Source organism: Impatiens glandulifera, chromosome 1, assembly GCF_907164915.1.
Source record: "Impatiens glandulifera chromosome 1, dImpGla2.1, whole genome shotgun sequence".
Lineage (NCBI taxonomy): Eukaryota > Viridiplantae > Streptophyta > Magnoliopsida > Ericales > Balsaminaceae > Impatiens > Impatiens glandulifera.
This window is the reverse complement of record NC_061862.1, coordinates 78,566,853-78,579,047: the sequence shown is the minus strand read 5'-3', so window position 1 is coordinate 78,579,047 and position 12,195 is coordinate 78,566,853. Positions and strand designations below refer to the sequence as shown.

The 12,195-nt window shown below is 31.7% G+C and overlaps 2 protein-coding genes across 2 annotated transcripts; one reads left to right on the top strand and one right to left on the bottom strand.

The window, feature by feature from the left end:
• The first annotated feature begins 7,487 nt into the window (after positions 1 to 7,487).
• Positions 7,488 to 8,567, top strand: LOC124933501 (uncharacterized protein At4g06598-like). The gene is made up of 4 exons (XM_047473917.1): positions 7,488 to 7,965; positions 8,043 to 8,118; positions 8,188 to 8,314; positions 8,395 to 8,567. The coding sequence occupies exons 1-4, from the start codon at positions 7,493 to 7,495 to the stop codon at positions 8,544 to 8,546; spliced, it is 828 nt and encodes a 275-aa protein (XP_047329873.1). The 5' UTR covers positions 7,488 to 7,492; the 3' UTR covers positions 8,547 to 8,567.
• Positions 8,568 to 9,171: 604 nt separating this feature from the next.
• LOC124921739 (COBRA-like protein 6) lies at positions 9,172 to 11,969 on the bottom strand. Its single transcript, XM_047462433.1, has 5 exons — positions 11,845 to 11,969; positions 11,658 to 11,740; positions 10,332 to 10,809; positions 9,967 to 10,120; positions 9,172 to 9,876 (listed from the first exon to the last, which is right to left on the bottom strand). Exons 1-5 carry the CDS (start codon positions 11,903 to 11,905, stop codon positions 9,303 to 9,305), a joined length of 1,350 nt encoding a protein of 449 aa, XP_047318389.1. The 5' UTR covers positions 11,906 to 11,969; the 3' UTR covers positions 9,172 to 9,302.
• Positions 11,970 to 12,195: the final 226 nt, after the last annotated feature.

Below are 12,195 nucleotides of genomic sequence, written 5' to 3'. Positions count from 1 at the left end.
TATATATATTAAATTTTCTTTATGAATATAAATAATTTTTTGATTAATATAAAAGTTAACTAATTGATAATAAAATATAAAATATATATACATACACAAAATAATAAAATTATTTTAAGAATCTCAAGTAGTTAGTTAGTTAAAGTGTTCATATTTCATTCTTAAAATCAAAGTTAAAATCTCAAAATATGCAATTTTTAATTTCTTGACTATAAATATATTTTTTCTCACTTTTAAAATAAAATATATATTATATTATCAATAATTATATATATATATATAAACACTATAATATATATATATAAAGTTTTTATAAATAATAAATAATAACAACTAATTCTTCTTTTCAAATTATTTTCTCTCTCATTAATTATATATATTTATTCTCACTAATCAAATTAAAAAAAAAAATATTTTTATCAATAATTTATATATAATATATATACATATGTAATTATATGTAATTACGTTGTTGTCATCTATGCCCACATATATGATATCATTATTCATTCTCCCAAGAGTGTTGTAGTAAAAATGAAGAGAATAGTGTGTAAATTTTTATAGAGATTTTCTAACTCATTGTTTTGTCATCTAGTTAATTGAGATAAAGTTAAATGTTTTAAAGATCAATGAAGTCTAGATATTCGAGATCTTATTTCATTTAATAAGATTTTTCTATCAAAATGGTGTAGTATATTACAATGAAGCCGAATAGTCTTTGGGGCATCGTTAATCAGACTTAAGTATGGTAATGATTGGTTTGATTAGTTCACCAAAATGTCTAATTATCCAACCAGGTGTAACATTTAGAGGAGAGTTTATTAGAGGAGTAATAGTGTGAGAGAATTTGGGAAAGAGAATGACGTGTCACCACATCACTAACTAACTAGAAAAATGATAAAGGGTGAGGAAAGAGAGAGAAGAGAGATAAAATTTGTTAATTTTTCAACGAATCAGATTGCGCCACGTTATTCCCTCCCTATTATCTCTCTCTGTATAATTTGCTAGCATTACATACAATGTGTCCGTCTTCGTTCATCTAGCCAATACAAGCAAACATTTGATGATCTTCCACTTACTTTCACCAAAATAGTAATGAACCCTCATCATCAAGTATTTCCATAAAAATCAAGTTGAGGTAAAATCTAAAACGTGTCTCACAACTCTAAGTATCAATTTGTAATCAACGGTACTCTCTAAGTAAATGTCACTAATATCCATTATCTTTGATGAACCATTGTTACTAATTCAGAGATTGCCAAAATCTTCTCTCGAATACGTATAAAAGAAATCATCATAATGAGTAACGTGAAAAGAAGAACCAAAATTAATCACATAGTCACTATCTTGACTTATTAGATTAACACAACTATCTTCGTTTAGAGAAAAGATTTAATCTAAACACACGATAAAATAAGATATAAAGATAAACTGGTAAAGAATAATAAAGAACACAAGATATAACGAGGTTCAGCTAACAATGCCTGCATCCTCGGGGAGTCGTCTATTCTATTGATTTTCTATGGAATAATGGTTCAAGTAACTCTATGTTACAATGTCTCTATTTATAGGAGTAAATTAAAAGCCAAAAGACTAAACTATTACTCCTAATCCCAATAAAGGCTTAAAGCCCAATTACAATAAATAAACTCTAATAAAATATGAGCCCAAAATACAACAATCTCCACCTTAGGAGAATACCGCACTTATTGAGATGTGATGAATAAATTACAAATTCAACAATCTCCACCTTGACGAATTTCACGTCCCTTAGTAAATACAAGACCCGTACTCATCAATCTCCACTTTGACAAAAGTCAAGTCATCAAGAAATAAGTAGGTTCAACACTTCAATCTTCACCGTTGCTCGAGTCATTCATGAGATAACTTTTCGTACCTCCTCCATTCAAGAGCCCTTAAAAAAATAACAATCTCCACCATCACGTATATCGTGCCATCAAAAAGTTATGATCCACACATCAATCTTTACTACTCAAGGCATTCAAGAGATAAATCATTACACCTCTATTTCCGCTCAAAAGCCCTTAGAAGATAAAATCATAGAGTTTATAACACCAAATAAATTTGGGCAACCACGTTATTTTAATGACGAGAGACATTCAACAACTCTTTCCAATCTTTGTTCATACCCGTTGACATACGCGGAAACTAGAATTAACAATTCTTTATTATGACAAAATAATCTTTACCGTCTTATTTTTCAAGTCTAACAATCTATTGAAACCAAAATATCGAATAGACACAAGACAAACTTTCATCGTTTATTTTTTCAGAATCAAATATCTATCGAAAACTGAGGACACTCAAAACGAACTTCCATCGTCTACTTCCTCAAAATAAGATATCGATTGAAAGCGAGAATACCCAAGACGAACTTTTATCGTCTACTTCATAAAAAATAAATTAGGATATCACGAAATCTCCTTTCTTTAGCTCAAGAACTGACAAAGCATTTGTCACCCATATTACCTTGAACGTTGCATACTCAATCAACTTGAACCTCATACTTCTCATTGATCAAATTAGTTTGCAATCTGTTAGTTTCTTGAATCCAAAAACGCCTAGCAATCCAAGAATATTATTTCAAGATTCACTATCTTTCTTCAATTGTCTTCACCAATGTTTCAAATGATCATCTACAGTTTCTCTAAAAGAAATTGCGAATATCTTTCTATTGTAATTGATTAGACCTCTCATCTAGTCCATTTTCATGACTAAGAGTCCCATTCAAGGTCTCAATCATCTCATTTATCTAATATATGATCCACAATGTATAGACAATTAAGATAGAACAAAAAGTAACAAAATCATCACCTTCGAATTAACCGAGTCTCCCATCTAGCCCCTTTTTCATGACTAGAAATCTCACTCAAGTTTTGATTTATCTTCTCACATTAGAAGATAATGCAATGATTTTTTCTTGATTCGTTTGAGAGTTGCTCTCAAGATGTCTCTACCTCAACTTATAAGTATCTTTCACTAGTCTTCATCTTCTCGGTCTTTCGTTCATATTGTGCGTTAACTGGAATTTTGTCAATCCTTAATCACCCGACAACTCAATACAATCTTGCAATTTGGCCTGAAGGATTGCCCTGTCAACATGTCTACAATGTTGTCATCGGTAAACACCATTTTGATAACAACTTTCTATACTCGATCATGTTTTTGTCAAAGTGTAAAAGCACATAATCTCACCACCGTCTTTATCTTGATTAGTTCTTCCAATAAGATAAGGTCATAACCAAAAATATACAAACTTTTTTGTCCCAAGCAAGTCAAATAAAACTAAAATTAGGCAGACAATAATGTAAATGAATGAGTTATCAACCTCTCAACAAAATCTCAGCGCAATCGGATTCTGTTTGAATCTCCGATCGTCAGTTTGATGAACCTTCGCGGCTGTAGGTGAAAATCTGCCACTAAATTTTCTCTCTACCTCTCTTTTAATTTTACTTCTTCAATAATCATTTTCCAAAGAAAATTTCTCCAAACTTATTTTAGCCGAGAATTTCTTCAAGTCAAAGCCCTCAACATAGTGAAATAATGTCACTCATGTATACCAAGACAATAATCGGTTATAATAAAACCTCCAATTAATTTTCAACAAGCATGAAGATGTATCATTTGTTCTCCCCATTCTTCTACCCAAATCCTGCATAGAAATAATCTAACAAACCATGTATATGATTAGTGCACCCTCAACTCATACCTTAAAAATTATCATTCTTGGTAGAACCCTTGAGACATCAACACCCACTTGACAACTTCACATCAGCACTTATCGGAGATTGCAAACAAAGCAACTCACAAGGTTTGATGCAAATCTAAAATCCGGTCCTTATACACACATATCAAAACCACACTATGCAAACAAACATTAAAGCCATCCTCTTTAATAAAAAAAACTATTTACATGTTGCATCACCTGTCTTTCACAATTTGCAACATCGAATAAGCACTCCACCTTCTTTTTCAACTCCAATTTTCAATCTCCATATTGACGAATATCAAATCTCTTAGCAGATAAATCACAAATCTTCATATTTGAGAAATTTAGTCAAATAAGCCTCAATACAAATCCAAGATCAAAACATACAAAACTTTGAGAATTTGATTAAAATCAAACAAGGCTTTACTTGTGAAAATTGGAATCAAATAGGTCTTAAACCTATTTTGTAAAAACAAACGAGACTTACATAAAAGTCTTAGTTGAAAAAGTCTTAGTTGTTGACCGTTTCAAAGGTTATTGGCTCATTTGATCTATATATTATATTATAATATATATATATATATATATATATATATATATATATATATATATATAGAGATATATATTTTTTCATTTTTATATTTTAATAGACCATATGTCCCAAATTAAAATAAGCCAAAATAATATACCTCATCTTCTTCATTCTGGTGTCTCTGCATACACGACAACTTTTTGTCACCTGCACTCATTGGCGCCTTCGAGAAGAACAAAAGACCTATTGTCTTCTTCTCTCTTTTTCTCAAGACATCGTCATCCAAAACTATGAAATATTTTATCGACCGTTGATATCTCCTTAGTAATTGAAGATTTCGACTCAAATATTCAAATCGACCAATTCTTCTGCAACCAATGTCGTTTTCTCAAACAACCAACAATCTTCAACAAGAGCACAAATATCTAATAACTTCTTTAATGGTGGTTAGGGTTTCTATCATATATTCTTGAATAGATTATGATAAATATTCTCAAAACATGCTTTAATACCACTTGTTGAGAAAAGATTTAATTTAAACACACGATAAAAAAAAGATATAAAGATAAACTGGTAAGAATAATAAAGAACACAAGATATAACGAGGTTCGACCAACAATGCCTACATCCTCGGGGAGTCGTCCATTCTATTGATTTTCTATAAAATAATGGTCTAAGTAACCCTAGGTTACAATGTCTCTATTTATAGGAGTAAATTAAAAGCCAGACTAAACTACTACTCTTAAGTCCAATAAAGGCTTAAATCCCAATTACAATATATAAACTCTAATAAAATATGAGCCCCAAACCCAACACTTCGAACACAACGATGACATCGCCCTCTACAACCTCATTGGTTTCTTTTTCAACATTTTGCTCTTTATTTTGGTCTCGATTCCATATTCGTCATTCTCTTTTCATTTGCCTCAAATTGTTACAATGATAAGACTTAAGACCACCACGAGACTTCAATCTTCCTTTATTCGAGTGATTCTTATTCTTTCTACTATGTGGAGATCTTTCCACGTGACTATGAATTTTCACATATTAGAGTTTTTGAAGTTGGTTCACTTTTCTCTCTTCTTTTAGCTTCTTCGTTGAAAATACTATCTTTAACCATGTCCAAGGTTAGAACACCATCTGACACTAAATTGCCAATGAAATTATCAACATTTTCTAACTATCCGTTAACGAGCTAAGAAGTAGTAGAGTCTGTAGTTCATCATTGAAAGTCATTACTATCGATGTCATCTGATTCATCAAGCCAATTAAATTGCTAGTGTGCTCTATAATACTCTCAATGTTTTTGTACTTCAAGTTTACAAGTTACCAAATTATTATCGCCTTGTTCCTAGAAGAATCATTTTCGAACATCAACTCTAACTCTTTCCAAAGAAGTTGTGCGACGTCGTTCTCTCTTACAATGTGGTGAAAAATATTTTGATCAATCCACTACCTCATCGTAGCAACTCCTTTCAATTCAGTTTCTAATTTTCACCGTTCATCGTGTCTAGCTTTGTCGTGCCTTATATAGCCTGAACAAATCTCTACAAATCATCAAATCAAGCAATTTATGTTTACATACCGAAATATTCGTCGAGATTAGCTTAGTCATTCTAATCGAATTTTGCTCCTTTATTTGACATAATTTTTTTATATATAAGTCCAACCAAAAGCTCTGATACACTTGATAAAAAACCACATAATAATAATTGCAAAGAATTATTTTTCCCTTTTTATATCTCACAATGAGATAATCAACAAGACCATAAAATAGTTATTTTAGAGAAAAAAATAAATAAAAGAATGGTTAGATATTTAGAATTTCACCATCAGACATTCAAATTATATTAGTTTCGGATCGAATCACAGATGATGAATCATGACGGCGTCCTTTACAATTCAACTAGTCTATATCTTCGTTTGGACTTCTCTAAGATACTCAATTTCGGTGAGATCTATTTTTGTTATTATAATTCAAAATTAACGGTAAAATTTTTGTATTAGTAAACTTTTAAAGTGTAAGATAAGATTTTGGTGTAACTAACCATAATATAATTAATGTGTTTTAAGAGTATTCCAAAAAAAAAATTGAATATTATTAATGAAAAGTGATTTTTGTCAATGATAAGAATCTTCCTCTAATTATTTACCTTGCTTAATCAAGTACGTCTTGGAAAAAGTGGCGCCTAAATTAGTTTTTTTCGAATGAAGGATTTTGTTTATTGAGAGAGAGCGAGAGAACACGTCTATCATATCTCTCATCTAAATCGAATCGTAATCATAGATCAACCGCCTTCAATTCATGGTTCATCATTGCTTCCGTAAGTATCCATTCCAAATTATCCAATTTGTTCTGTTTCGTCTATTCCTTTGTGTATCCGCATTCAATTAGGAATCCGGAGAACAAAATTCCTTCCAGATTTCAAATACTGCGGTTTCGATCTTTCAATGCATGTATTTTCATTAGAATGAAGAATTTCTGCATATATATTATCTGATTCAGACTGACGCTCAAACTTTTACATTTTTCTGGAATTTGAGAATCGAGAAGAACATTTCCTATGATTAGAATGGAGTAACAGCTAAATTAAACAGGATATTCATGTTACTAACTGTTCCTAATTTGTGGAAAACAAAATTCCTTGCAGATATCATCAAATACTGCGTTTCAAGCTTTCAATGCATGTATTTTCATTAGATTGAAGAATTTCTGCACATATATAATCCGATTCAGACGATGCTTAAACTCTACATTCTTCTGGAATTTGAGAATCTAGAAGAATGTTTCGGATGATTAGAAAGGAGTAACAGCTAAATTAAACAGAGTATTCATGATACTAACTGTTCATAATATGAATAAATTCCTTGCAGATATCAAATACTGCAATCTTTCAATGCATGTATTTTCATTAGGTTGAGGGATTTATATACATATATGTTAGATTAGATGATTATCTGATTCAGATTGACGCTCAAACTCTACATTCTCCTGGAATTTGAGAATCTAGAAGAATGTTTAGGATGATTAGAAATTAGTAACTACTGTTACATGTTACTATCTCCTGTATTATTTTGTGAATTTATTTGAAATTTTTTCTGGACAAGCTACTTTGAGTTTGAATTTGGAAAACAATCATTGCTTCATCTTAGAAGTCCCCATCCTTGCATTTCTCTATCATATGTAGATTCTTCCATGCTAATTCCTAAATATTATCAACAACAATAGTATGAATATTCCCAGAGGTAGGATCGCACAACATCACCGTGTTTCCTCTGATAGCCAAATGGAAGAACACCCTTCTTGGCTGAACGAGCTTATCAACGAGTCAGAAACACCTGTACAAAGAAATGTTCATCGCCGTTCATCAAGCGATTCATTTGTTTATACTGATTTAAACTACGGTTCTTGTAACAACATGGTTTCAGTTTGTTCTTGGGGATCACAAGATTTTGGTCCCTACAACAATGCAATTATGCAGGATCCTTTTGATAAAAGAATGAACTGCACATGGGATTCAATTTGTAATCCAATGCCAATTAAAAACAACACTGATGTTCATGATTCATTCTTCAATCTCCAAGAAGGAGATGGGGTGTCATTTACTGCCATTGAGGATACAGATGAAAATGGTCATAATGATATGAAGGATTATTCACTTCCAATATCATCATCTGAAACAGATATGAAACGTACTAAACAGTATGTTCCATAACTTGTTTCATGTTTCCCCTCCACCCTTAATTTCTACATCTGAAATCTGAGATTTAATAATGCAGACAGTTTGCTCAACGTTCAAGGGTGCGTAAACTTAGGTACATTGCTGAACTGGAGAGGAGTGTGCATGTTTTACAGGTTGGTTAGTATGAGAAGAAGGGGTTCGTAATTTGTTTCATCCTTAAGTTGTTCTTCATGATATTACAGATTCAAGGGTGTGGAATTTGCGCAGAACTTGAATTTCTCAGCCATCAGAATCTTATTCTGAACATGGAGAACAAAGCTTTGAAACAAAGACTAGAAAACATATCTCAAGAACATGTCATTAAATGCTGTAAGTAGTTTATTGATCAAGATTTGTCTCAAACTTTGAATCATACACATTGTTAACAATTGCTATGAACACTGTAACAGTGGAACATGAAGTATTGGAAAGAGAGATTAGAAGGCTTCAATCCTTGTACCAGCAACAAAGACAACATCAACTGTCATCACGAAGACCGTCTCCTAGACATCGACAAACCAACAGCTTTGACCTCGACACACAAATTTGTTATTTGAACTAGAAACATGTGAAATCATGTACAAATGCCGTTTTGCAGTTGTTTTTTTGTAGGTTTATTTTACAGGACAGCTAGCACAACTCAGTACCATGACTCCGGATTAAATTAGAACGTTGGATAGGTACAAAATTTTTGACACTTGAACTACATCGACATGGTGAAGTTTATACATTTGTATTATAAATAGTTTTTCTTGGGTTTTACGTTTAAATCATAGTTCTCATTAAGAGTTCAAGTTTATATTGTCGTGGAGAGACATCTTAGCTGATCATAAAAAGATTGAATTGAATTGTAGTTTTGTGTTAATATAAATTTGTAAAAATAAAATAATTATATTATTATGATAAAAATTAATCTTTTTAGTATACTATATTATTGATATGTATTTGAAGCTTTGTTTTGGAGTACTGAATCATGTCCGCCACTAACATTGAATTTTGAACTATATTATTGATACTAGAATGCTCTTAGTCTTCTATTGTAAGATTCAATGGAATGAAAGAAACAAACAATTAATCTACATCCAAACAAACAATTTTCACAAATTAACATGGAATGAAAGAAACAAAAGAATTTAATGGGTCAGTCTTAAATAGAAGACTAAGAGCATTATATTGAACATGTGTATGCTACATCATAATAATCTCATTAATTTATAAGCAAAATAACTCAATTGTATTATGTTACTAATAAACAACATATATGGGAAACCCCAAAAGAATAATAATAATAATAATAAAGGCAAATCTCAAACAAAGCCTAGTAGAAGAAACCAGAAAACCATAGGATACAAAGTAAGAAAAAAAGAAGAATATAGTTTGGTGGAGATAAAAGTAAGGCTCTACTTGGCATCATTGGATAATCATCTGGAGCTGGCATAACACATTCATCTCCATTGAAATATATTCTCCTTGGAAAAGCCCAACCATCTCGAAAAGTGAAGTTTCCGGGATCTTTTCTCAATAAAATCTCCGTTTGTACATTCCCATTTTCACCAGCTTGCGATAACATATCATTATAGAACTTAATCCCATAGAACATCCCTGTATCATTGAAATTTCCATGCTGATTGAGAGGCTTATAGTTAAAGCTGAAAACTTGTGTTAGCCCTTGAAGACTAGGATGAAGAACCTCCAAATTCCATTCACTATAGTTCTTCACATAATTCATGTTTGTAATTGTCATTTTCACCCTCCAATACTCTTTATAGCTCACTTTCACGTGCCAATGGACACGTATAGGGCACATGTGTCTCGTACACACCACCAATGGATCTGGTGGTGGTGTGTTATCATCCGTCGGCATTTGTAACACTGGCGGTGTCTCCCCAGACCTATATATATATGATGTTTGTTTTTTTAGAAAAATAAACTTTAGGACAATTTTATCGATAATTTGCAAAAATAAGATTGTCAACACTTACTTTACACATTTAAGTCCGGCTTGTCCTTGGCAGCCACAACTACAACGAGGGCATGGGATTATCGATTCGTTGTAAAATGCTGATAACGAAACACAACATTTTGGAGACGGCGATGATAGGAATTGTGAGTAGGAACATGTAACATTGTATGTAGCTGCAAATTCAAATGAGATCAATGTCACAATATATATATATATTAATGCACTCTAGCTACTATCTTGTGACGAATTAAACCAATTGGTGTTTTATAACATGGGCTTGAATATTACACATTTGATCAACATAAAGATGACAAAAAAAAATTAAAATTTGAGACACATCAATCAATTATATATGAAAAAGTTACAACATATTTGAGATCATACCTACAGCTTCGGTGGTTCGACGACCATTATCGGAATAGAATTTACTAGGAGGAACAAGATGTGCTTCACCACACGAATATCCAGGAACGCCGAGGGAGAAGTTAGTCGGAATTCCAACTCCAACCTTAACATTCCCTTTGGGTGGCGTGGAGCTTGGAGCACCCGAGCCAATAGTCATTAAAAATGAGGATCCAAACTTACCGGGTCCTTGAACAAAAGAAGGAAGGACACCGCCTTTACAACAATTGGAAACTTGTTTATTGAAAGGTGTCCCAGGCAAAAGATCGACAATAACAGGATTCTGAAGACAACAATGTGGTTTCTTCGAGCCAAGAAACGTGGAACAATTTCCTTGCTCAGTCGCTTCGGACCCTGACATGTCCCATATTACCTCTTGGTTTTGCCAACCCCAACTTAGTCTCCAACCTGGTAACTCGATGTGTCGATAGAGTTGGTAATTCAATATCGACACTTGTATCTGCAAAACTATTTACTCTAATAAGCGTAATCGATATGATATAATAAAAGAACAAGAATGCTTCACATATTCACAACTTAGTACATAGATAAAATGACTCATTACTCTCCCAATTACTATAACTATTTGGATGAGTAGAATTGAAATTTCACAAAAAAAAAAAAAAAAAATGGTATTGAATTACAAATTCCCCTTGTTTGGATGTTGAAAATATTTCATAAACTAAGTACACATGGTAAATACATGTATATTGTTAAATTATTAAACAAGTTAATAACAAAAAAAATAGAGAAAGAACATGAAAAATAAGTAACAAAATGTTTGATTAATGAAGTAAATGGGAAATGAGAAAGTGTAGAAGATTTAAAAAAATGAATGAATTGTAAGAAGGAAATGAGGGACCCTGAGAAGAAACAAATTATAATTATTGTGACAAATTTTGATTTCAAATCTAATTCTTATATTTAAATCTCATAACCAATATCAGAATTAGAATTGACCATTCGAATTCCTCTTTCCCCAACTTCAAATCCTATATATATTATTTTAGAAAAATTGAAGCAATCTTTCACTATATTTGGTGTCTAAAATGTCACTTGCACTTAGATACTAAACCTAAACTCAAATAATTGACATAAATAATTCAAAGAAACAACCAACCAATATGTCTACATAAACTCTCAAAAAACTAAATCAACAGATCATAAGAACTAATGAAGTAAACTTGAAAAATACACTTTGTTACAAATTTTAATACTTTATTTTTTTGGGAAATCTAAATATTTCATTAACTAAGTCAAAAAAGAAATACTTTTTGGATTTTCATAATCTCTTTCACATTTACTTACATTTTGGTTGCCATCTTCATTCTTTACCAAGACATCCCATTTGATTGTGATGTTACCATTTGGATCCAATGGATCATACCCATCTGCATATTAAAACAATGAAATCAATCAAAAAACACAAACCAAACATTAAAACATATCAAAATCATAATAGATTGTTTGTCGGAAAGATAGATTTGATTCATACAAGCTGGCGAGAGAAAATCGATGAGAGAGAGTGAAAACAGAATGAGGAAATGCAAATCCATTTCTCAATAACCAAGCAGGGATTCCTGAAAATAATTCTAAAATCTTAAAACTATGATTAGGAAGATTCAACAAACAGACAGATAGAGTCTAGAGAGAGAGAGAGCATATCATTCATCTTCCTCGTACCGCTGTCTACTGTTATGAATTGATTTGATTTTCTCTCTCTAGATATGTAAATTGATTAATGGAAAGAAAAAACGAGTAAATACAGTAAATGCTGGGTTGGATAGGAAGAAAAAATGGAAAACTCTAAATTACTATTTTGGGTTCGAAATTTAAACAACTTTGA